This window comes from Mytilus galloprovincialis, chromosome 11 (assembly GCF_965363235.1).
Source record: "Mytilus galloprovincialis chromosome 11, xbMytGall1.hap1.1, whole genome shotgun sequence".
Taxonomy (NCBI): domain Eukaryota; kingdom Metazoa; phylum Mollusca; class Bivalvia; order Mytilida; family Mytilidae; genus Mytilus; species Mytilus galloprovincialis.
This window is the reverse complement of record NC_134848.1, coordinates 84,406,725-84,430,066: the sequence shown is the minus strand read 5'-3', so window position 1 is coordinate 84,430,066 and position 23,342 is coordinate 84,406,725. Positions and strand designations below refer to the sequence as shown.

At 33.4% G+C, this 23,342-nt stretch overlaps 1 protein-coding gene across 1 annotated transcript; it reads left to right on the top strand.

Annotated features, from left to right (window-relative positions):
* Nucleotides 1-470: 470 nt before the first annotated feature.
* LOC143052929 (uncharacterized) lies at nucleotides 471-21,719 on the top strand. Its single transcript, XM_076226096.1, has 12 exons — nucleotides 471-571; nucleotides 5,565-6,377; nucleotides 6,540-6,620; nucleotides 8,929-9,029; nucleotides 9,244-9,386; nucleotides 11,515-11,599; nucleotides 12,694-12,812; nucleotides 14,481-14,615; nucleotides 16,618-16,753; nucleotides 17,463-17,631; nucleotides 18,398-18,510; nucleotides 21,274-21,719. The coding sequence occupies exons 1-12, from the start codon at nucleotides 526-528 to the stop codon at nucleotides 21,415-21,417; spliced, it is 2,085 nt and encodes a 694-aa protein (XP_076082211.1). The 5' UTR covers nucleotides 471-525; the 3' UTR covers nucleotides 21,418-21,719.
* The last annotated feature ends 1,623 nt before the right edge of the window (nucleotides 21,720-23,342 follow it).

Sequence of the window (23,342 nt, the reverse complement as noted above, 5' to 3'; positions counted from 1 at the left end):
ATATATAAATACATGCCACGAAATTTTCTGTCTAAACTGGATAAAAGATCATAAAAGGTTCAAATATTCACATTATTAATAAAATACAAAAGCATATGTACATACATGTTTGAATAAAAAAGGGGATTTTTTTATTTTTTTTATTTCCATTTATTTCTAGTTTTTCTATGATGCACCTTTAGTATAATCAGATGATTTAGTTTCTATAATGAAACCTAATGTCATTTTAAAAAAGAGGGGTCTATGAACCGCAGTCGTTCCCCCTGTATCTGTATCGTATGCCCTTTGATGACATTCCTTATCCTCATGGACAAGAATCATTTAGATGACATTGTTAGTGTTTTAAATTAGTGTGAATGTATAAATAATAATACATTTTAGTAACGTGTTGGTCAAAATAGGGTACGACTTGCTTGACTACGAGTTGTCGTTTCATAGTATGAAGAAAGAAGTGTCGAAAAAAGCAGATGCCGATTTGTCTTATCGTATCCAGTCCGACATCGTTTCTAAATTTAGTCATAAAGCATGGCGGAAAGCAGAGAATTGTTTGGCAGTGACGAAAGTGGAAATGGTATAATCAGTTATACATATACATTTAAAATGACTTACTCTGATATTTACAATCGAAAATCATAAAACTTTTTAATTTAAGGTTTAATGTGCCTATCAGTATCACATGTACTGAAGAAAAATGAATTTAACAAAAAAGACGAAGACACTATTTTCAAAATTATTCTTACCAGAGTATGAATTATGATATTTATTCCATCCTGCAAAATTGAACACAATAGAAAAATACCTCCCAAGTACAGTTTTTGATTGAGGGGTGCGCTATACTGTAACCTAGAAAGCGAACTTCACAACAAATTATTGAAACAAACTACATGACATATAAATCTTTGTCTTGATGATATAAAAAAGAAGATGTGATATGATTGCCAACGATGCAGGACGTAACGGCCATACTACCATGACGGCCATAGGATGAAACGGCCATACCCCGAAAAGATGAAACGGCCATAGTACAAAAACGGCCATACTTTGTAAAGACGGTTACATCGTCCATGGTTTTTTTTTTGTTTTTTTTTTTAATGTTATAGATGAATTATTTTGATACTTATAAATGGTTATTATAACTTTTAAATAATTTATACTGTTTTTACAATATTTTTCATCTTAATTTTTTTATGTCATTTGTTTACTCATTATATATTTACGTAAATGAATGTGTTTAATCTAATAAAATATTAAAATATCATATTGTTTTCTAAATGATTGTTTGATATCTTGCGTATAGCAAACAGAACAAATTGAACAAATATTAATGACTATATCCGAATGGGAGATTAATTTCTGTCATAATTAAAACAATGAGTTAAGTTTTGAAATATAAAACAAGGTAATCAGCTGTAATTAAGTAATGATAAAGTTGGAAATTTAAGAAGATTGTTGATTGCTTATTATTACTTCTTTGATGAACACAAGTATTAATTATGCTTTTGTCAAGAAATTGTAAAGAAAATACAATTCAAGATCACTATAAAAACACAACTCCAAAGCTGAGTTCAAGCGGAGTGAAAACATACATTTGGTAGTGAAATTCTTGTCAAAATACAAGCTGTTTGAGCAATACAGGTATTTACAAATTTATTATTAATTTAGTCTTTCCTTTGAATCACTACGGCCTTTAATCTTTTTATCAGTGTATTAATATTACTTGACTGTAAAGAAATATATGTTATATTTTAATTTTGCAGTAATCTGGTCTTGGAAATATGTTCAGCAAATAGAATGACTCTAAACTATAAGAAAGAAAAAAAATCAGAATTATTAAACAATGTGTCTGATGATCATGACAAATATAACTCGAACTTGATGAATTGCCTTCCTTAGAGTTAACCTTTACACTGAGTCCTGTTTTTAATTTCACCAAGACTGAGATTGAGAAGATTTTTATAGTTTAGAATAATTTATATTTTTTACAGATATAATTAAAAGATCTGTAACATGTGCTTGTATTTATATATGATCGTCGTTGACAGCAACAGTCAACATTCCTACAGTTTAAACTTCATATAAAATAAGATGCCTTTATATCACATTGCGATAAAAATGATTTTTCAGAAATTGTTTACAACTGATAATGAAGAAATAAACAATATACTTACATAATACGGCCCCAACAAGTTGTAAACACGAGCGATAATGATCAAGCAAAGGTAACTCTTACAAGAATAAATAAAATCTTCTGTACAGAAAAAAAGTACTACACAATCATATTTATGTTATTATTATGAACAAATACTTATTTTTTGTATTATATTTTATGTAATAAACTCAATAAAAAAAAATAAAAGTGTGGACGATACGTCTCACAATGTATGGCCGATATGTCCCATGGACGATATGACGGTATTGCCGACACATCCTAGGGCCGTCATGGAAGTATGGCCGTCGCGTCTCGAAAGCATTGCCAATGAGACAACTGTCCACAGTGACCAAAATAACACAGACATTAACGACTATAGGTCACCGTACGGCCTTCAACAATGAGCAAAGCCCATACTGCAGTCAGCTAGAAAAGGCCCCAATATGACAATGTAAAACAATTCAAATGAGAAATCTTCAATCTTTGTCGTGATGACAGATTAAATCTCTCTTGTGAATCATCCTCTCTTGTAAAATTATTATCACTTATGTAGTTTCTCCTTTGTACTTAGATATTGTATGTGGCGCTTTAAAAATATTACAGAATTATATAAAAGTATCAAGTGAAAAAAAAAAGAAAAAAATGGTTAATTAGCATGATTAGGTTATCGAAATGGCATGAAAAATTAAAAAATATTAAAAATTAAAAGAAATTTGTATTAAATTATCCACTAAAACGGTTTGTTTCCTCTATGTACTCCGCTAATAGTTGATTGATATTTTCTGCATTTGGCAAATTGATTGTTAATAAATTGTCTAAATCTGTTGGAATTTGTCCTGTTATGAAGTATATTTGATGAAATAATTTGTCTCGGGCATCTGAATACAGGTCACATTCAAAAAGGTAGTGTTGTAGAAAACTAATGGCCTTATTTGTATAAAAGAATAAACGAAAAACAAATATGTAACACATAAACATATGACAACCGCTGAATTACAGGCTCTCGATGATACTGTTTGACGGAAATCATTTTTGACTGTTAATTCATACCATTGCAAACTGGTACAATTAAAAGCAAACTTTTATCACCATGATCACTGCATACTCATTTCACTGTAACTGGTACCACTATAAATTTGAAGAGTGTGGTTAAGGATGGGTCTGAACTCAGAAACATGTGGAATAAAAATTGCAAAAACATTGCACTGAAATTAAAAATAGAGAAAAAGAAAGTGTGAGAAATAAAATCTTAAGTATTAAGCAAAAAAAGTACCAGAAGTTATTTCTCTGCGGTTTTAGGAGATAATGTATTAATTATTTATGGACATGCAGACCAAGCTTAGGGATTACCTAAGCGCATTCATTATTTATGGGCATGCAGACCAGGTGGTTAGGGTCTTCAAACTTCAGGTACATGTACCACATCAATGTCGCGATTTTCAATTTTTTATTTAATCTGGCAACAAAATACAGCAGCTAGCAATATTTCTGGTGCCAACATTTTCCTTTGTCAAAATAATCATTTCTTAATTGTAACGGTAACATAATCAATCTACATTTAAATTGATGAAAGTAAAAAAAGAAATTGTAGCCTGTAGGAAATTTGACTTGGCCACTAATTGTTAGGCCAAATAAAAATATATGTGTGGTTCCAGTAACCCGACCGACCCTAGTTAAAACCCCCAACCCTAGAACTTTTTTTTTCATTTCTGAAAAATAAATTTTCAAACGATCAAATTTTGAGGATTGTGAATTAAAATAATTAAATTCATAGATTTCTGTCATCTGAACTTCCATCACAAGTATCTGTTATGGCTAAAATGCAAGAATTCATAACAGAATGCAACAAAATTAACTAAAAATGTATCATGACTGTTTATTTTACAACCAAACACATGAAAAATGGAGCCTCTGGCTTTTGTTAGTCTTGTATTATTTTAATTTTAGTTTCTTGTGTACAATTTGAAAAATAGTATGGCGTTCATTATCACTGAACTAGTATATATGTTTGTTTAGGGGCCAGCTGAAGGACTCCTCAGGGTGCGGGAATTTCTCGCTACATTGAAGACCTGTTGGTGACCTGCTGTTGTTTTTTCTATGGTCGGGTTGTTGTCTCTTTGACACATTCCCCATTTCCATTCTCAATTTTAATACATGTAATAACCATGATAACAACATAATCCAATCAAATTGCGTAATATTTAATAACAATGACCGGTCCACATTATAAAAAGCATGATAAGTAATAGGGGTAAACTGGGTAGGGAGAAAATGTCAGAAATTTTAAGTTCATTATTTTGCAATAACGAATAAAAATTTGTTAACCAAAAGATTTGCTATAATTTCATATTCATGTCATTCTGTATTGGTATAGTTTTTGGATCTTTTATGTGCGTATGTAGAAAGTTTGGCCTTCAAAAGTCAACCTAATCAATAACTTTATACAGAAAATTTGCTTTTTTAAAACATTGAATGTTTCATGAATAATATGCGACATCAAACATTGTCAAAGAAAAATCAATTCTTAAAACACTGCAAAAAAAATCATTCTGATCGATGCAGTGGTATTGTCATAAATTGCGCTGGAGTGAACAGTGGTACAGCAAACGTCGAATTCCCTCACACAATGTTATCAACAATATAGATTGATATACTAGTATCTTAAATGTGTAGTGACAGAAAGACAAAAACCATAATCTACTTGATAAAAAACAATGTTTTACTTATATTTCGAAAAGAAGTTCATTCAAACATAATTAGCCACCATTGTTGATCATATTTACTTCTACTATCACTGTGTATATATGTAAGACAGGACCACACCCAGAAAATGAAACGAATTAAATTTTTTCCTTACTCAAGATATATCTACATACTTCTGACTTTAGAATTTACTGTTGATTCATTTATTGTTGTGGGTATGTATCAACTTTCATGGATTAAGGAAAACTTGCATATTCGTGGATATTTGATTTCGTGGTTTTGCTAATCTCTGCATGCAAAACCTATATAAAATTTGTAATTAGTTGAACATTTGAATTCGTGGTTCAACTGTACCCATGAAACCCACGAAAATTGGTATCCAACAAATAATAATGAATTCTTATTTTACGTTTAAGTGGTATTTTGAGTTATTGGCAAATTTAGGAGGGTTTTGGTATGAGGATTGGTAGGGTGCCTGGGTCATCATTGATGATGGAAGTGTTTAACGACCTTGGCTACATGACTGGCTTTACAGCCCTCACACAGTCGGTAGGGTCATCATTTTCTGTCTTGTGTACTTTTATACAAATTTTCATTATTTTGTATATCAGTTCTATATCTACATACCCATTAGTCTCTACTCTTCTTTTAATTGCCATTTTGTTTAATTCATTATTTTTGTATAATTTTATGGTCTTTTTATTATTTTTAGAAAGTGATGGAAGTGGTCATGGATCAGTCCCAGGAACCCCAGGTGGAAGTAGTCCAGCACATTCAGGGAGTCCAGCCCAACACAGTGGATCAGAACATAGCCGGACACCAGTAGGCAGTCCTGTAGGGAGTCACAGATCTATCAGAAGTGGCTCTGGAAGTCCAGGGTCCCATAGGAGTGGCTCTGGAAGTCCAGGGTCTCATAGGAGTGGCTCTGGGAGTCCAGGATCGCATAGGAGTGGCTCTGGGAGCCCAAGATCGCATAGGAGTGGCTCTGGGAGTCCACGATCACATAAGAGTGGTTCTGGAAGTCCACATTCTCATAGGAGTGGCTCTAAAAGTCCAGGATCCCAGAGGAGTGGCTCTAGAAGTCCAGGGTCCCGTAGGAGTGGTTCTGGGAGTCCACATTCACACAGGAGTGGCTCTGGGAGCCCACATTCCCATAGGAGTGGCTCTGGAAGCCCTATGTCAGTAAAAAGTAGATCAAGGAGCCCTGGTCCAAGGTCAAGGTCAGGCAGTCCAAGATCTAAATCTGGTAGTCCTAAATCAAGATCTGCAAGTCCAAAATCAAGATCTGCAAGTCCAAGATCAAGGTCAGGTAGTCCAAGGTCAAGATCAGCGAGCCCAAGGTCCAAATCACGAAGATCCAGATCTGGGAGTGCAAGGTCGAGGTCAGGAAGTCCAAGATCCAGATCTGGCAGTCCAAGGTCTAGATCAAGAAGTCCAAGATCAAAGTCTGGCAGTCCAAGGTCGAAGGCAGGCAGTCCTAGGTCAAGGTCAAGATCTCGATCAGGTTCAAGAAAAAGTGGATCAGGTATTTATTTTTGTATGCAGTCTTAAGGAAAACAAAGAAATCATTAGTTAGTATCTAAGAAAAATATGCTTATCTTTAACATCTTTAAGCAAGAAAATTGATAACCATGAATAGAAATGAAATGACTGTACATCAATAATTATGTCATTATTATGTTGACAGGAAGTGATTCAGATATTGGTAGACGAAAGAAGAGGAGGATTATGGGTAGTGATGAGGAAGGTCAAGATGGGAGAGTAGATGGTAAGATTTGTGAACATACAAAGGGATATAACTCTCAAAGATCACTTAAATGTTTGAATGAATCTTGTTTCTTGTATTTTTATGCCCCACCTACGATAGTAGAGGGGCATTATGTTTTCTGGTCTGTGCGTCCGTTTGTCCGTTCGTTCGTCCGTTCGTCCATTCGTCCGTCTGTCCCGCTTCAGGTTAAAGTTTTTGGTCGAGGTAGTTTTTGATGAAGTTGAAGTCCAATTGACTTCAAACTTGGTACACATGTTCCTTATGATATGATCTTTCTAATTTTAATGCCAAATTAGAGATTTTACCCCAATTTCACGGTCCACTGAACATAGAAAATGATAGTGCGAGTGGGGCATTCGTGTACTGAGGACACATTCTTGTTCATAAATGTTTTGTAAGCTTCTTAACAGCAGCGATTACGTAAACTCTGATTTGCATGCATGATTTGACTCAAATTCTCATATTTGATTAACTACATGCTCAATAAGTTTATATAGGACTTTCTAAGAATAGGTAATAACAATAAACATGGACTCCCCATCCAGATCATTAACATAGGGAACCAACAAAATGTTCCTGTAGATTTTTCTGTTGCCTTTTGAAGAAATTGTAGCAGAGAAACTTCCACTTGTTTTCAGAACCATAACACACGGCCTTCAACATTGAGATTTGCCAAGACCTTAAAGTCAGCTATACGCTCACTTTGAAATTGAATATATAAATGTTCAACCCATGGTTAAAAGAAAACAAATCTACAGCTGTTGTGAATTATTTCTTAAATACCTTATAGTCAACTATAAAAACCCTGACATGCAAAATGGCCCCTAGGCAACCTTTAAGAAATTGTTTGGTTGGCATGGTCAACTCACACCATCAGCAGGTGGGTAAGTAGGTACATGTAGGTTTTTATGCCACACCTACAATAGTAGAGGGGCATTATGTTTTCTGGTCTGTGGCTCAGTTTGTGCGTTCGTTCGTCCGTCCGTTTGTCTGTGCGTCCTTTCAGGTTAAACTTTTTGGTCAAGGTAGTTTTTGATGAAGCTGAAGTCCAATCAACTTGAAACTTAGTACACTTGTTGCTTAAGATATTATCTTTCTAATTTTTAAATCCAAATTAGACTTTTGACCCCAATTTCACGGTTCACTAAACATAGAAAATGAAAGTGGGAGTTTCAGGTTAAAGTTTTTGGTCAAGGTAGTTTTTGATGAAATTGAAGTCCAATCAACTTGAAACTTAGTACATATGTTCCCTATAGTATAATCTTTCTAATTTTAATGTCAAATTAGATAATTAACCAGTTTCACAGTCCATGGAACATGGAACAGGATAGTGCGAGTTGGGCATCCGTGTACTTTGGACACATTCTTGTTTTTTACATTTTTATACTTTTATATATTGCAACCATGATGCAGTGCATCATTGTTGTGTGTATAAACGGATGGTTTCTTTGATGGGTGTTAATGTCACATTCTACAATATAGGGGTAATTTCATGCCAGACTGTCAGTTTTGGCACATAAAAAATATAAAACATTTAACGTAGAGTGCGTAAAATTAAGGCGTAGAAATAAGAACGTCTGCTTGCAATGATACTTGTATTGAAACTCTAAATAGATAACGTCACAACAACAGTGACATCGTGTACATAGAGAGGGGTAGCAGGAACATAATCATGTCACAACACCGGTGACATTGTGTACACAGAGAGACGTAGCAGGAACACCTCACGTCACAACAACGGTGACATGGTGTACACAGAGAGGGGTAGTAGGAACACCTCACGTCACAACAACGGTGACATCCTGTACATAGAGAGGGGTAGCAGGAACATAGATAACGTCACAACACCGGTGACATTGTGTACATAGAGAGGGGTAGCAGGAACATAGATAACGTCACAACAACGGTGACGTCGTGTACATAGAGAGGGGTAGCAGTCACAACAAAGGTGACATCGTGTACATAGAGAGGGGTAGATAACGTCACAACAACGGTGACATCGTGTACATAGAGAGGGGTAGCAGGAACATAGATAACGTCAACATAGAGAGGGGTAGCACGTCACAACAACGGTGACATCGTGTACATATAGAGGGGTAGCAGGAACACCTCACGTCACAACAACGGTGACGTCGTGTACATAGAGAGGGGTAGCAGGAACACCTCATGTTCAATCATTAATGTTTCCTTATCTACTTGTAGCTACTGTTGATAATCTCTTTGGAGATGCAGATGACATCGTGTACATAGAGAGGGGTAGCAGGAACACCTCATGTGCAATCATTAATGTTTCCTTATCTACTTGTAGCTACTGTTGATAATCTCTTTGGAGATGCAGATGACATCAGTTCGGACGAAGAAGACAAAGACAAGCGGCCTGAGTCAGGTGACAGAGATGATAATTCTCCGGTATGTTGTGAAGCAGTTAACATACTATTAAAATTACACTAAAGGATGTACTTAGGTGAAGTTAAAAAAAATCGCAATAATAAAAACATCGCAATAATTTCTGAAGTTACAGTAGTTGACTTAGTCAATAAATGTAAAAACTTAACATTAACACATTTAACTTTTTTTAACATTAACTTAAGTTTCCTGATGGCCTTTTTTTTTAATTTTGCAGAGAAGGAGAGGTTCTGACGAGGAGGAAGAGGTAGAAGAGCCACAAGAAACACTTATAGAAGTAGAGATCCCTCGTATCATTACAAATCTTGGCAAAACTATACATTATGTTAAACTTCCAAATTTCCTCAGTGTAGAAACCAGGTAATATGCCCCTTGTATCATTACCAATCTTGGCAAAGCTGTACATTTTGTTAAACTTCAAAATTTCCTCAGTAAAGTGCCCCTTGTATCATTACAAATCTAAAAAGATCAGTGTATAATGTTAAATTTGTATTTAAAGTGATGAAGTTAAAGTGGACTTTAGGTTTGCACTCCCTTTGTCTGTCTGTCTGTCATCTGCCAGTCCTGCAAATCAGTTTTCCACACTTTTTTCTTCATGCTTGAAAATATTGTTTTAATATTTGGTGCATTGTTATATCATGACAAGTTACAGATTGTATTTTGTTCCGGTGTGAGGATTTGGTACAGGATAACGGTCCTTGAACTTAGAAATTCACTCAAATAATCAGTTTTTCGTTTTTTTTTGTCATACTTGAAGATATTTATTTATCACAACAAGTAACAGAGCAAGTTCCATTGTTGATCCTGTCTAATGATTTTGTGCAGAGTTATAGTCCTTGGACATTCACTTAAATGATAAATTTTCCAAATTAATTTTCCACATTTTTTTTCGTCATGCTTGAAGATATTGACTTAACATTTGTTACATAGTTGACACCATGACAAGTTATAGATCAAGTTAGCATTTTGTTCAAGTACAATGATTTTTTTACTGGTAGGGGACTATGTATATCGATACTCACACAATGCTTGTTTTATTTCGTTTCCTTCAAAAAATATTTTCCACTTGAGGTGACATGGCTACTTAAAGCTATCAACAGAAAAAGAATGGCAAATTACTGTCGGATTATTTATTGTGACTTGAAGAAAATCTGCAGACAGATATATGGATAAGATATCAAAATAAAAGTTCACATAATTAGGATACTAATCTAGTCGCATTATTTGCATTAATACAAACTCTAAATAATTTCTGAACTTACTATGCTTCCTGTGGGGGTGTTCATTGATAATTTTCTGATAAAATTTGTTTTAATGTCTCATTTATGGGCATTACGTTCTTTGGTCTGTGCATCTGTCTTTCCCACTTCAGGTTAAAGTTTTTGGTCAAGATAATTTTTGATAAAGTTGAAGTCCAATTTACTTGAAACCTAGTACACATGTTCCCTATGATATAATCTGTCAAGTTTTAATGCCAAAATTAGAGATTTTACCCCATTTTCACGGTCCACTGAACATAGAAAATGATAATGCAGATGGGGCATCTGTGTACTTGTGACACATTCTTGCTTTGCAGTAAATTAACACAAATTAGAATAAAAGTGAATATATCGAAATTGAAAGTACATTTATAGGACTTATGAATATTATAATATTACATATGGTGTTGCATTTTCCTGTTTTTATTGGATAGTCAGATCACATGTTTCAAAGGTTATTTTATGTATCATTTTCCTGTTATCATTGGATAGTCAGATCACATGTTTCAAAGGTTATTTTATGTATTTGAAACCTTGTTTTTATTTCTAAGTATATTATTGCTATGTTTCTATTTATTTATAAGCATATAGACGGTCAATATAAAAAATCTTGCTAAATTTAGATTATGACATCATGACGTCACAGATACATGAAACAACCATGGAGGGAACCCAACAACAAATGAAAAGAAAATTTTATCAGAAAGAGATATCAAGAATTCTATCTATGTTAAATGCAGATGCTAAGAATACACGAAAGATAACACAAGCTGTGAAGTTGTTCAATGACAATTTATATTTTCAATAATATGTTAAAATTCTTCGGATAATACACAGAAAAAAAAATTGAATGCCATTTTCATAATACATTATTTACATATGTAATATATGAATTAAGGACTTTCTCTCAGTCAATACATTATATATGGATCTGTTACATTATCTTGACACTCAGACTTCATCATTGGTCAATATAATCTGAACAGTCCATATGTAATGTCTTGACCTAGTCAAAATATAAAAAAAAAGATTTGGTATGATTGCCAATAAGACAACTCTCCACAAGAGACTTAAATGACACAGAAATTAACAACTATAGGTCACCGTTTGGCCTTCATCAATGAGCAAAGCCCATACCGCATAGTCAGCTAAAAAAGGCCCTGAAATGACAATGTAAAACAATTCAAATGAGTAAACTAAAGTCCATTATTGATAAATATATTTTATAGGCCTTATGATCCTACATCATATGAAGATGAGATTGATGAAGATGAAGTTTTAGATGAAGAAGGTCGAGCAAGGTTAAAGTTGAAGGTAAATAAGGTCACTTTGTTATAACTGAAAACCAATGTTAAGGGCATACTATACAGTTACTGTGAAGATAATGGCATTGCAAATGTAAAATGTTATTTTTGCAAAGTCATATAGGCCCCTCTTTTTTAGCTCACCTGACCTGACAGGTCAAGTGAGCTTTTGTCATCACTTGGCGACTGTCATCGTCTATCTTCGCCCGTCGTTTGTAAACTTTTACAAAAATCTTCTCCTCTGAAACTACTTGGCCAAATTTAACCAAACTTGGCCACAATCATCATTGGGGTATCTAGTTTAAAAAATGTATCTGAGGCCGCCATGGCTAAAAATAGAACATAGGGGTAAAATGTAGATTTTGGCTTATATCTCTGAAACCAAAGCATTAAGAGCAAATCTGACGTGGGTAAAAATGTTTATCAGGTCAAGATCTATCTGCCTTGTAATTTTCAGACAAATCGAACAACCTGTTGTTGGGTTGCTGCCACCGAATTAGTAATTTTAAGGAAATTTTGCAGTTTTTTGTTATTATCTTGTATTATTATAGATAAAGATAAATTGTAAACAGCAATAATGGTGAGCAAAGTAAGATCTACAAATAAGTCAACATGACCAAAATTGTCAACTGACCCGTTAAGGAGCTATTGCATTTTATAGTAAATTTTTAACAATTTTCATAATTTTGTGTAAATATTACTGGACCAAGTTCATTATAGATAGAGAAAATTGATTGTAGCATTAAAATTGTTCAGTAAAGTAAAATCTACAAACACATTACCATCACCAATACACAATTTTGTCATGAATAGTTCTGTGTCTATTGTTTAATATGCACATAGACCAAGGTGAGCGACACAGGCTCCTGAGAGCCTCTAGTTTATGAAATGGCATTATGTTTGATTACGTATGAAGATTAGTTGTACTAATTTTAATGAAAAAGTCTACGATGAATATTTTTAAAATTTGAAAAAAACTAATTGAATCGAGTGAAAAAAGTCATGTAATTGTTTGAAAAAAGGTGAAATCAAATCTTTTTTTCAATGCATATCAACAAAAATTAAGTCAAAATCCTTTACTATAATTTTTGCCTGAATTTGCAGGTAGAGAATGCTATTCGATGGCGAAAAGTGAAAGATGCAGACGGCAACGATGTATTAGACGAGTTAGGTGCACCAAAGAAAGAGAGTAATGCCAGGATTGTTAGATGGTCAGACGGCAGGTGAGACTAATGTTTAAGGAGGTAGATCTAGGTTAAAATCATCATTACGTTTGTGTCAACCCTTTCAATAGATATATTGTCAGCTTCTAGGTTACATGGATTATTTCCAATCTGTTTCAGGTAAATGCTTCAAATACATTGATGGTACTTGACTTTTACAAACGCATAACCGATTTAAAAAGTTATCTCCCTGAACCAAGGTCTACCCCCTCAACCAATTCTTTTTAAACTTAAGGTAGACAGGGTGTCTTTTTCTGATGATCCTTTCTGGTCTTGTTGAAAATATAGTTTTTAGTTTAAAAATATTTACCCAAGTATCCTTTAATATACAACAGGATCTTTTAAATCTTCAAATTCATGAATTATACTATCAAAAAAGGTCCAGAGTTAAGTGTATATATAAATTTTCAGAAAAAAAATCACATATAAATTTTCAGAAAAAAAATCACAAATCAAGGGCAGATAATTATTCTGAATTTGTTAAGAAAAATAGTGTTTTCAAGAAAATAGGCTTGTGATGCCTAATATTTCAAAATTTCAAAAGTGTTTTGGAAATGCAATACTCTTATTCAGTCTTAACCAATTCTATCTTTTAATGTTTCCTCAAAAAGGAAAAATTAAGTTTCTCATATATAACCCATATAAGATAACTGTAATTTTTGTGAATTTCAATGTATTTAACGAATAAAGAAAACATATTGATTTATTGCACTTCTTAGAGTCTTTAAACAAACACAAAATATTTGTTTATTCTAATCAATTTTTCCCTGAGCCATTAATCCAAATAGGAAAATTTTATAAAGAAAACTTTTCATTTCTTGATTGTATCAAGAAAACAAGTTTGGTGACACCATATTTATTTTTATTTTTATTTTCTTCTATTTCAGCATGTCATTACATTTGGGCACAGAGATATTTGACGTCCATACTATGTCAGACTCTTAAAGGGGCACTAACTGTCAAATTCATGGTCACCGATTTGACTCAAATTCTCATATTTCATTTATAACAATGTAAAACATTTATCCAAACTATCAAAAGTCTAAAATAAAGTTTACAGAGCATGGGGTAGATAAAATATAGGTTCGTTTCGTGTGTATTTTAGTCCAGACGCCATCTAATTAACTATCGATTTGACCTCAGATGACCATATAAGCGATGTAAACATAAATAAAGATATGAATAGATTAAACCAACACGTGCAGTTGGATTTGTATAGGTCTGTTTGATTTTATTTCATAGATTAAAAATAGATGTTTCTCATTGTTTTTAACCGTATAAGAATGATTTCATGTGCATCGAATTAGTAATCAAATGATTTACCGTAGTTTCACTTTCAATGTTGACATTCTTTTTCTTTAAATAACCAGTACACGTACAATGCATGCGTTGTCAATCTCTAGCTAGGGGTTAAATTGAAGTTCACATGAATTAAAGAGGTTGACTCATTCACTTGCAAGTGAATTACTAATTATCAATGTTTCTTAGCGTAATTTGACAAAATGGAACATTTTTGGCTGCAAAAAGCGAATTGTTATTTCACTATTTCACTTTCATTATTGATTGAACAGAAAACAATCAAACTTTACATTTTTTATATATCTCGTAGCTAGTGCCCCTTTAAGAGGAGCCATGAATTTTGATGGTTCAACTTTTTTAACATTTCAGCATGTCATTACATTTGGGCACAGAGATATTTGACGTCCATACTATGCCGATTCAGGGAGATTTTAATCACCTTTTTGTTCGTCAAGGTACTGGCCTACAAGGTCAAAGTGTATTCAGGACAAAAGTGGCCTTCAGGTAAGAACTTTGTTTACCTTTTGTTGTGTGAGTGCTGTCTCGTTCATGTATAACTTGATATTTTAACATTTATAAAACATACTTATTTTTATATGACCGCAAACATATTTTGGGGTTCCTATAATGCTTATCTAAACTATAGACACATTTGGTTTCCAGACAATAACTTTAGTTTAAGTGAATGGATCTCTGACATTTTACATTGACCACAACCATACAGTATAGTTAGATATATAGGCTGCGAGATAAAGAAATGTGAAATAGTTTTAAGAGAAAATTATAGGCCTTATTTAATAATACTTATAGTATAACTAATCGCCGTATTTGAATATAAAAAATAAGACAACGAGTTTAATCCATAGCGGCGTTCGGTCACAAGTTGTCTTATTTTTGATATTCAAATACAGCGATTAGTTATACTTTTTATTACATTGACTAATGGCTTTTTTTTTATGAAATTAATGTAGAAAATGTAAGGAACTATATGTTTTTTCTACGCATTCACAATTTTTTTGATCCGACTTTATCGACGTGTTGACAATGCCTATTGTTGTATGACGTCAGAGAGGGAAATAACCACGTTTATTTCACATGTGAAATTATCTTTTTTTATTTAACTGGGAAATCAATGTAATTTATTGCTACCAATTTAATAAAACTTTGGATTCATAAATATTTGTCAGACACCAATATTTGTGGTTACAGGGGAAACACAAATTTAATTGTTCAACAAATTACAAATTATCTTATGTAATGTATGCAGAATTTGTAAAAACAACAAAATAACATATCCATGAAAATGCAAGTTTTCCTCAATTCACGAAAAATAAACAAATCCACAGTATAACATTCAATAAAAACAATTATAAAAGATTGGTACCACCGATCTACAGACTCCTAGATTGGTACCACTGATCTACAGGCTCCTTGATTGGTACCACTGATCTACCTGCTCCTAGATTAGTACCACTGATCTACAGGCTCCTTGATTGGTACCACTGATCTACAGGCTCCTAGATTGGTACCACTGATCTACAGGCTCCTAGATTGGTACCACTGATCTACAGGCTCCTTGATTGGTACCACCGATCTACAGGCTCCTTGATTGGTACCACCGATCTACAGGCTCCTTGATTGGTACCACTGATCTACAGGCTCCTAGATTGGTACCACTGATCTACAGGCTCCTAGATTGGTACCACTGATCTACAGGCTCCTTGATTGGTACCACCAATCTACAGGCTCCTAGATTGGTACCACCGATCTACAGGCTCCTTGATTGGTACCACCGATCTACAGGCTCCTAGATTGGTACCACCGATCTACAGGCTCCTAGATTGGTACCACTGATCTACAGGCTCCTTGCTTTGGGGCAGGCACATTATTAAAGATTGGTACCAATGATCTACAGGCTCCTTGCTTGGGGCAGGAACATTATAAAAGATTTGTACCAATGATCTACAGGCTCCTTGCTTGCGACAGGCACATTATGAAAGATTAGTACCGCTGATCTACAGGGTCCTTGCTTGGGGCAGGCACATTATTAAAGATTAGTGCCAATGATCTACAGGCTCCCTGTTTTGGGGAGGAACATATAAAAGATTGGTACCACTGATCTACAGGCACCTTGCTTTGGGGCAGGAACATTATAAAAGATTGGTACCACTGATCTACAGGCTCCTTGCGTTGGGGCAGGCACATTATAAAAGATTGGTACCACTGATCTACAGGCTCCTTGCTTGGGGCAGACACATTATTAAAGATTGGTACCACTGATCTACAGGCTCCTTGATTGGGCAGGCACATTATTAAAGATTGGTACCACTGATCTACAGGCTCCTTGCTTGGGGCAGACACATTATTAAAGATTGGCACCACTGATCTACAGGCTCATTGCTTGGGGCAGGCACATTATGAGAGTGGTTGAGATTATGTATACTTTGACTCCCTAACATATTTGGATATATTTTAACATTAATTTTATATAACATTTTTCTCACAGACCACATTCTACAGAATCGTTCACCCACAGAAAAATGACATTGTCATTAGCAGACAGATCAACGAAAACACAAAAGGTCAAAGTATTACCCATCCACGGCAAAGATCCTGACGCTAACAGATCTGAAATGATAAAGGTATATATATAGTGGTAATGGCTATTATAACATCACGTACAGAACAGAAATAATAATGATACATATGTATAGTGGCTATTATAACATCACTTACTCACTAATAGATCAAAAATGATAAATGTACACATATATATATATAGGTAGTGGCTTTTATCCCATCAAATGTTAATATAATGCTAATAGAACAGAAATGATAAAGGAACATATATAGAGGAAGTGGCTATTTTCCCATCACTAACAGAACAGAAATGATAACGGTACATAGAGGTAGTGGGCAGGAGTTATACATGCATAAATCTGCTCCTTTGCCTATCAGATGTCACAAAATTAATACACATTAGGTTCATTTTATACTTTTCACTTCTCATATTTTCTTATTTTTAGGGGCATTATGCTTTTTTGTGTGTACGTCCTTTAGTTCCTCTGTTCTTCCATCTGTCTAGTTTCAGGTTAAAGTTTTTGGTTTAGTTAGGTTTTGATTTAGTTGAAGTCTAATCAACTTGAAACTTAGTACACTTGTTCTCTATGATATGATATGCTCTTTCTAAATTTAATGCCATTTTTTTTTTACCCAATTTCACAGTCCACTGAACATAGAAAATGGTAGTGCAAGTTGGGCATCCGTGTACTATTGACACATTCTTGTTGAGTTTTTCAGTCTGTAAAGAATGTCTGTCTTGTCAAATCTAAAGTTTGTCATATTTTACAGAAAGAGGAAGAAAAGTTGAGAGCAGCCATTAGAATGGAAGGAACGAGGAAAAGACAAAAAGAAAGACTTGCTAAGGGTCTCTCTTGTATTTACCTAGAAAGCGGGGATGAAGAGGAAGAAGGAGATATCTCCATAGCAGCCATTAAAAAAAATTACAAAAATGCTAGAGGTAGGTCAAAGGTCAAATCTTCATAGCAGTCATTAAAAAACATTACAAAAATGCTAGAGGTAGGTCAAAGGTCATGTCTTCATAGCAGCCATTAAAAAACATTACAAAAATGCTAGAGGTAGGTCAAAGGTCAAATCTAAGAGAAATTTAAAAAATTTAAAACATTTACACAAAATGCTAAAGGTAGGTCAAAGGTCAAATCTTCATAGCAGTCATTAAAAAACATTACAAAAATGCTAGAGGTAGGTCAAAGCTCATGTCTTCATAGCAGCCATTAAAAAACATTACAAAAATGCTAGAGGTAGGTCAAAGGTCAAATCTTCATAGCAGTCATTAAAAACATTACAAAAATGCTAGAGGTAGGTCAAAGGTCAAATCTTCATAGCAGCCATTAAAAAACATTACAAAAATGCTAGAGATAGGTCAAAGGTCAAATCTTCTAAGAGAAATTTAAAAAATTTAAAACATTTACACAAAATGCTAAAGGTAGGTCAAAGATGAAGTCTTGATAGTAAACACTAAAATGCATTGCATTTCAAAAATGCTAGAGGTAGGTCAAAGGTCAAGTCTTAATTGCTATAATTATAGAAAATTTATACATAATTACTAGAGGTAGGTCAAATATCAAATTGTCCTAGCAAAATAAAATAATTTTTGTTTTTTAACTGTAATATGAAAAATTTATTTGTTATTATGTAATTTTTCAGACAGACCCAATATACTAGTAAGAAGTATTTAATGATATGTTATTATTTGATTCTTTCAGATCGGCCAAATGTTCCAGACATTTACTCAAGTGATAGTGATTCTTATGATTCTGACAAGGAACGATCTGGAGCTCAGCGGTTGATGAAGGCTAAGAAAGGTCCAGTAGAGGATGTAAGTTAGAAGGAAGCTTTTGAAATACAATAGAAACTGGCAACTCAGAAACCAAACTTTTAAAATACAGTAGAATCTGGCAAATCAAAAACCAAACTTTTAAAATACAGTAGAATCTGACAAAACAGAAACCCTAAATGTCAGCAAAAAAATATCCCATTACCCAATATACATGATATATTCAATTAGAGGATGAATATATTCTCATTGAATATTCTGAACTAATGAGTTGACCTAATTCTGATATGTTACTACTACAGTCTGTAATTTTACTATTCTGGGGCATCAGACTAGTGGCTAACCGTACAGACTGTACTAGCCTTGACCACTGCTATAAAACAGACAAAAGTAAATTAATCCACAGCATATAAAGAATTTCTTAGGAATAAAAAAATGTGTGACCTGAATGCATGAACTATTTTACAATTTTGAAATATATTTATGCACGATTGAACTGAAAACTTTAAACATACATTTATAATACATAACAACTACAAAATCAGTAGGCCTTTTGTTGTTTGCTTTTATAGTATAATTGGCTGACATTATATACATTGAGCATCCTCTTCAATTATTTCCCTTTGATATAATTGATTGAAAGAATCCAGCTATGTTAGTTTGCACCTGTCCTAAGCTAGGAACCTGTTATTCAGTGGTTTTCGTTTGTTGAAATGATTGATAAGTGTTTATCATTTCTAGTTTTTATACGACCGCAAAAATTTTAATTTTTTGGTTGTATATTGCTATCACGTTGGCGTCGTCTGCGTCGTCTGCGTCGTCGTCCGAATACTTTTAGTTTTCGCACTCTATCTTTAGTAAAAGTGAATAGAAATCAATGAAATTTTAACACAAGGTTTATGACCACAAAAGGAAGGTTGGGATTGATTTTGGGAGTTTTGGTCCCAACATTTTAGGAATTAGGGGCCAAAAAGGGCCCAAATAAGCATTTTCTTGGTTTTCGCACTATAACTTTAGTTTAAGTGAATAGAAATCTATGAAATTTTGACACAAGGTTTATGACCACAAAAGGAAGGTTGGGATTGATTTTGGGAGTTTTGGTTCCAACAGTTTAGGAATTAAGGGCCAAAAAAGGGCCCAAATAAGCATTATTCTTGGTTTTCGCACCATAACGTTAGTATAAGTAAATAGAAATCTATGAAATTTAAACATAAGGTTTATGACCATAAAAGAAAGGTTGGGTTTGATTTTGGGAGTTTTGGTCCCAACATAATAAGGGGCCCAAAGGGTCCAAAATTAAACTTTTGTTTGATTTCATCAAAATTGAATAATTGGGGTTCTTTGATATGCTGAATCTAACTGTCATGACTGTGTATGTAGATTCTTAACTTTTGGTCCCGTTTTCAAATTGGTCTACATTAAGGTCCAAAGGGTCCAAAATTAAACTTGTATAATATGTCTCTGATTTGGAGTATTGAACATGCTGGCAGTCATTGACCAGGGGGATATAAATAAGGGGAAAGAAACCAATATTAATGTATCTTCTTAGTATAAGCTTCCTTGAATTAGGAGCACCTCCATATGGAGTTTTACCTAAACTTTTAAATATTAAATTAAAGTATGTTTCATTTGATTTTGCTTTTATGCATAACAATACATTAAAAGAGGTTTTATTTGATAAGATCTATGATATAAAAATTAAAGATGAAAAAAAAAAAAAAAATCTAAAAAGGCAGATTTTTTAGTGAAATGTGTATGTACTTCATGATCATATATCAATGTATAAACAAATCAAAATAAATTGTAAAAGCTTGTTTTGACATCATCAATAAATTAAAAAGGTTTACTCATATACATGTTCAAGGTGGCCAGGTGTATTTACATCCTTGGTTTAACCCATACCTCTACTAAAGAATGAATAGGTCCATAGGGGAACGTAGTGGTTTGGGAAGAAATGATGATTTAATGATTGACAAATGATAGTGACATTGAGTCAGAGAACACAGTCTTGCAAAAAAACTTTCATTCTGAAATAATGAAATGTATTTTGATGCGGTATTCATATAACATTACAAAATGCGCCTTTTATTAGGTACAATCAAAGCCCAAGTGTTATTATTGCATAAATCATCAATATGTTAGATTTTCAATTATAAATTCGGACAAGTGAGTTAAGAGTTCGGACAAGCTGATTTTCTTGCCACTTGTCCGAAGGGACAAGTTAGAAAAAATGTTAATGTAGAGGCCTGTGTCAGAAACCTATGCTGTGTCAACTATTTAATTTTAGATTTAAAAAGTTTGAAGAAGAAATCTTTAATTGATTTGTAAAATCTTGACATTTGTTTTGTGTAAAAAAAACCCATGTAATGTCAAAAATTTGATCACAATCCAAATTCAGAGCTGTATCACGCTTGAATGTTTTGTCCATACTTGCCCCAACTGTTCAGGGTTCGACCTCTGCGGTCGTATAAAGCTGCGCCCTGCGGAGCACCTGGTTATATAGATAAAACTGTTGGTTTTCCTGTTTGAATATACACTAGCAATTTTTAGGCCCTTAATAGCTTGCTGTTCAGTTTGAGCCAAAGCTCCGAGTTGAAGACCGTACTTTGACCTATAATGGTTTACTTTTACATATTGTGAATTGTAAGGAGAGTTGTCTCATTGGCACTTGTACCATATTGCCTTATATCTGTGTTACATATATTGCTGAGAAGTGCTTACTTAAAAAGCTCCAAGCTTCCTGGAAGCATGCTCAGAGCTTCCTGATAAGAATAAATTTAAGTCAATGTTTTTATTATTTTGTAGGATTCCGATTCAGATACAGGACATAAAAAGAAGAAAGCCAGAATTGTAGAATCTGATGAGGAAAGTGAAGCAGGAAGTGGAGGCGGTGGCAAGCAGAGTGGGAGTGAGTCAGAGAAAAATAAATCTGGGTCAGAATCGGACTAGACATGAATTGTATTGTGCTATTGAAGTTTGTATGATCGAGATGTAGAAATGTGGTTTTTGAGTGATGTATGAAAGTGTGAATGTTGTATCATGTTCATATCCATTTATCATTATGTATATTTATCATTGACATAAAACTTAAAAAGTTGTAAATTTTTTCATGGATTTAAATGTTACTTTTTTATAACACCAATTCTGATTGGTCAATGTAATAATTATATTTTGATTGATGTCAACTGCATACTCTTTGGGATTTTGATGTAATTTCATGGTGTTAAATAGCATTCTGGAGTCCGTTTCATTGAATGCCATGTGAAACTTACAATAAAACTTTGCAAGGAGAGAGAATGGCTGGTGTGATTTGATGAGATGAAACTATGTGCAATTTGTAAATATAAACATAAAAATAATAATAAAAAACATGAAAATTAATCATGTTTGATATCATTTCAGGAAAGATAATGCAGATAAGGCAATAAATCTCTCTCATCATGAAAACTATAGGACAAATAAGGTATATTTGTGGTTCCAGTTCTCCGACCAACCCCAGTTTAAACCCCATCCTCGAGATATTTTTTTTGATTTTTATACGCCGGTCAAAATATGGTATACAAATGTCCGGTGTCCGTCCGTCTGTCTGTCTGTCTGGCGTAAACATGTCACACCGTAACTTGAGAACGACTTATCCAAATTTCATGAAACTTAACATAGTTGTTTCTTATGATGATCAAATGATCTGTATACTTTTTGGTGAAAATAAGATTAAAACTTTTTGAGTTACGGCACTTTGTAACTAAAACAGGGGGGTGTTTTTTTCACATGTCACACCGTATCTCAAAAACAATTCTTGATTATGGCTTAAACTTTAAACACTTCTTAGTTATATTAATCTTAATATCTGTATACTTTTTGGTGATGATTCAAAATTTTTATTTTTGAGTTATTGAGTATTTTGTAAAAAAGGGGGAGGGTTTTTTTACATGTCGCACCATATCTCAAAAATGATTTATGATTATTGCTTCAAACTTTACACACTTCTTTGTTATATTAATCTAAAGATCTGTATACTTTTTGGTGATGATTCAAAACTTTATTTTGGAGTTATTGAGTATTTTGTTAAACAGGGGAGGGTTATTTTTTTGGTTTTGATTCAAAATTTTATTTTAGTGATATTTAGTTTTTTGTAAAAAAAAAACAGGGTTGGGGGTTTCACATGTCTCGCCGTGTCTCAAAAACAATATATGGTTATTGCTTAAAACTTTCTCAGAAACTATTTATGATTATTGCATAAAACATCCACACAAGACGTCGTGCGTATCATGCGCTCATGGCGCAGCTGATTATTGATAAATAAATTTTCAAAAGATCAAATTTGGAGGAATGTGAATTTAATTAATTTAATTGACAGACTTCTGTCATCTGAATTGCCATCAGTAGTGTCTCCTTTGGCTAAAATGCAACAAAGTGGAAAGGGATTAATATAAGTTGCAAAACTTGTTTCCCAATCCACTATAAATAAATATGTTTAAACTAAAATGTAACAAAATTAAGTAAAAACGTAATATATCAGATTATTACAATGGTTGCAAGGAATTACATCGAAAAGGTGACTGAACAACACTGATAATTAAATCATGCTCTATGCACATTCATGGATATATACCGAACTTTTGACTTGATTAACAGACGATTTTTTTTTTTAGGATTTTGACCATCCAAAATAAAAAAAATTAAAAAAAATCCTACCTGCCAATCCTAAACTTTAAAGGATGATACTGGAACCACAAATATATTTTTATTTGGCTTTACCATTACTATTATGAAAACATTTTGCACACCAACTTTGGGCAGTTGTAAAAATTACTAAACTGAAAACTAATGTACAAAAAATGGCAGAATCACAATTTATTTTTCTTTTTAAAAAC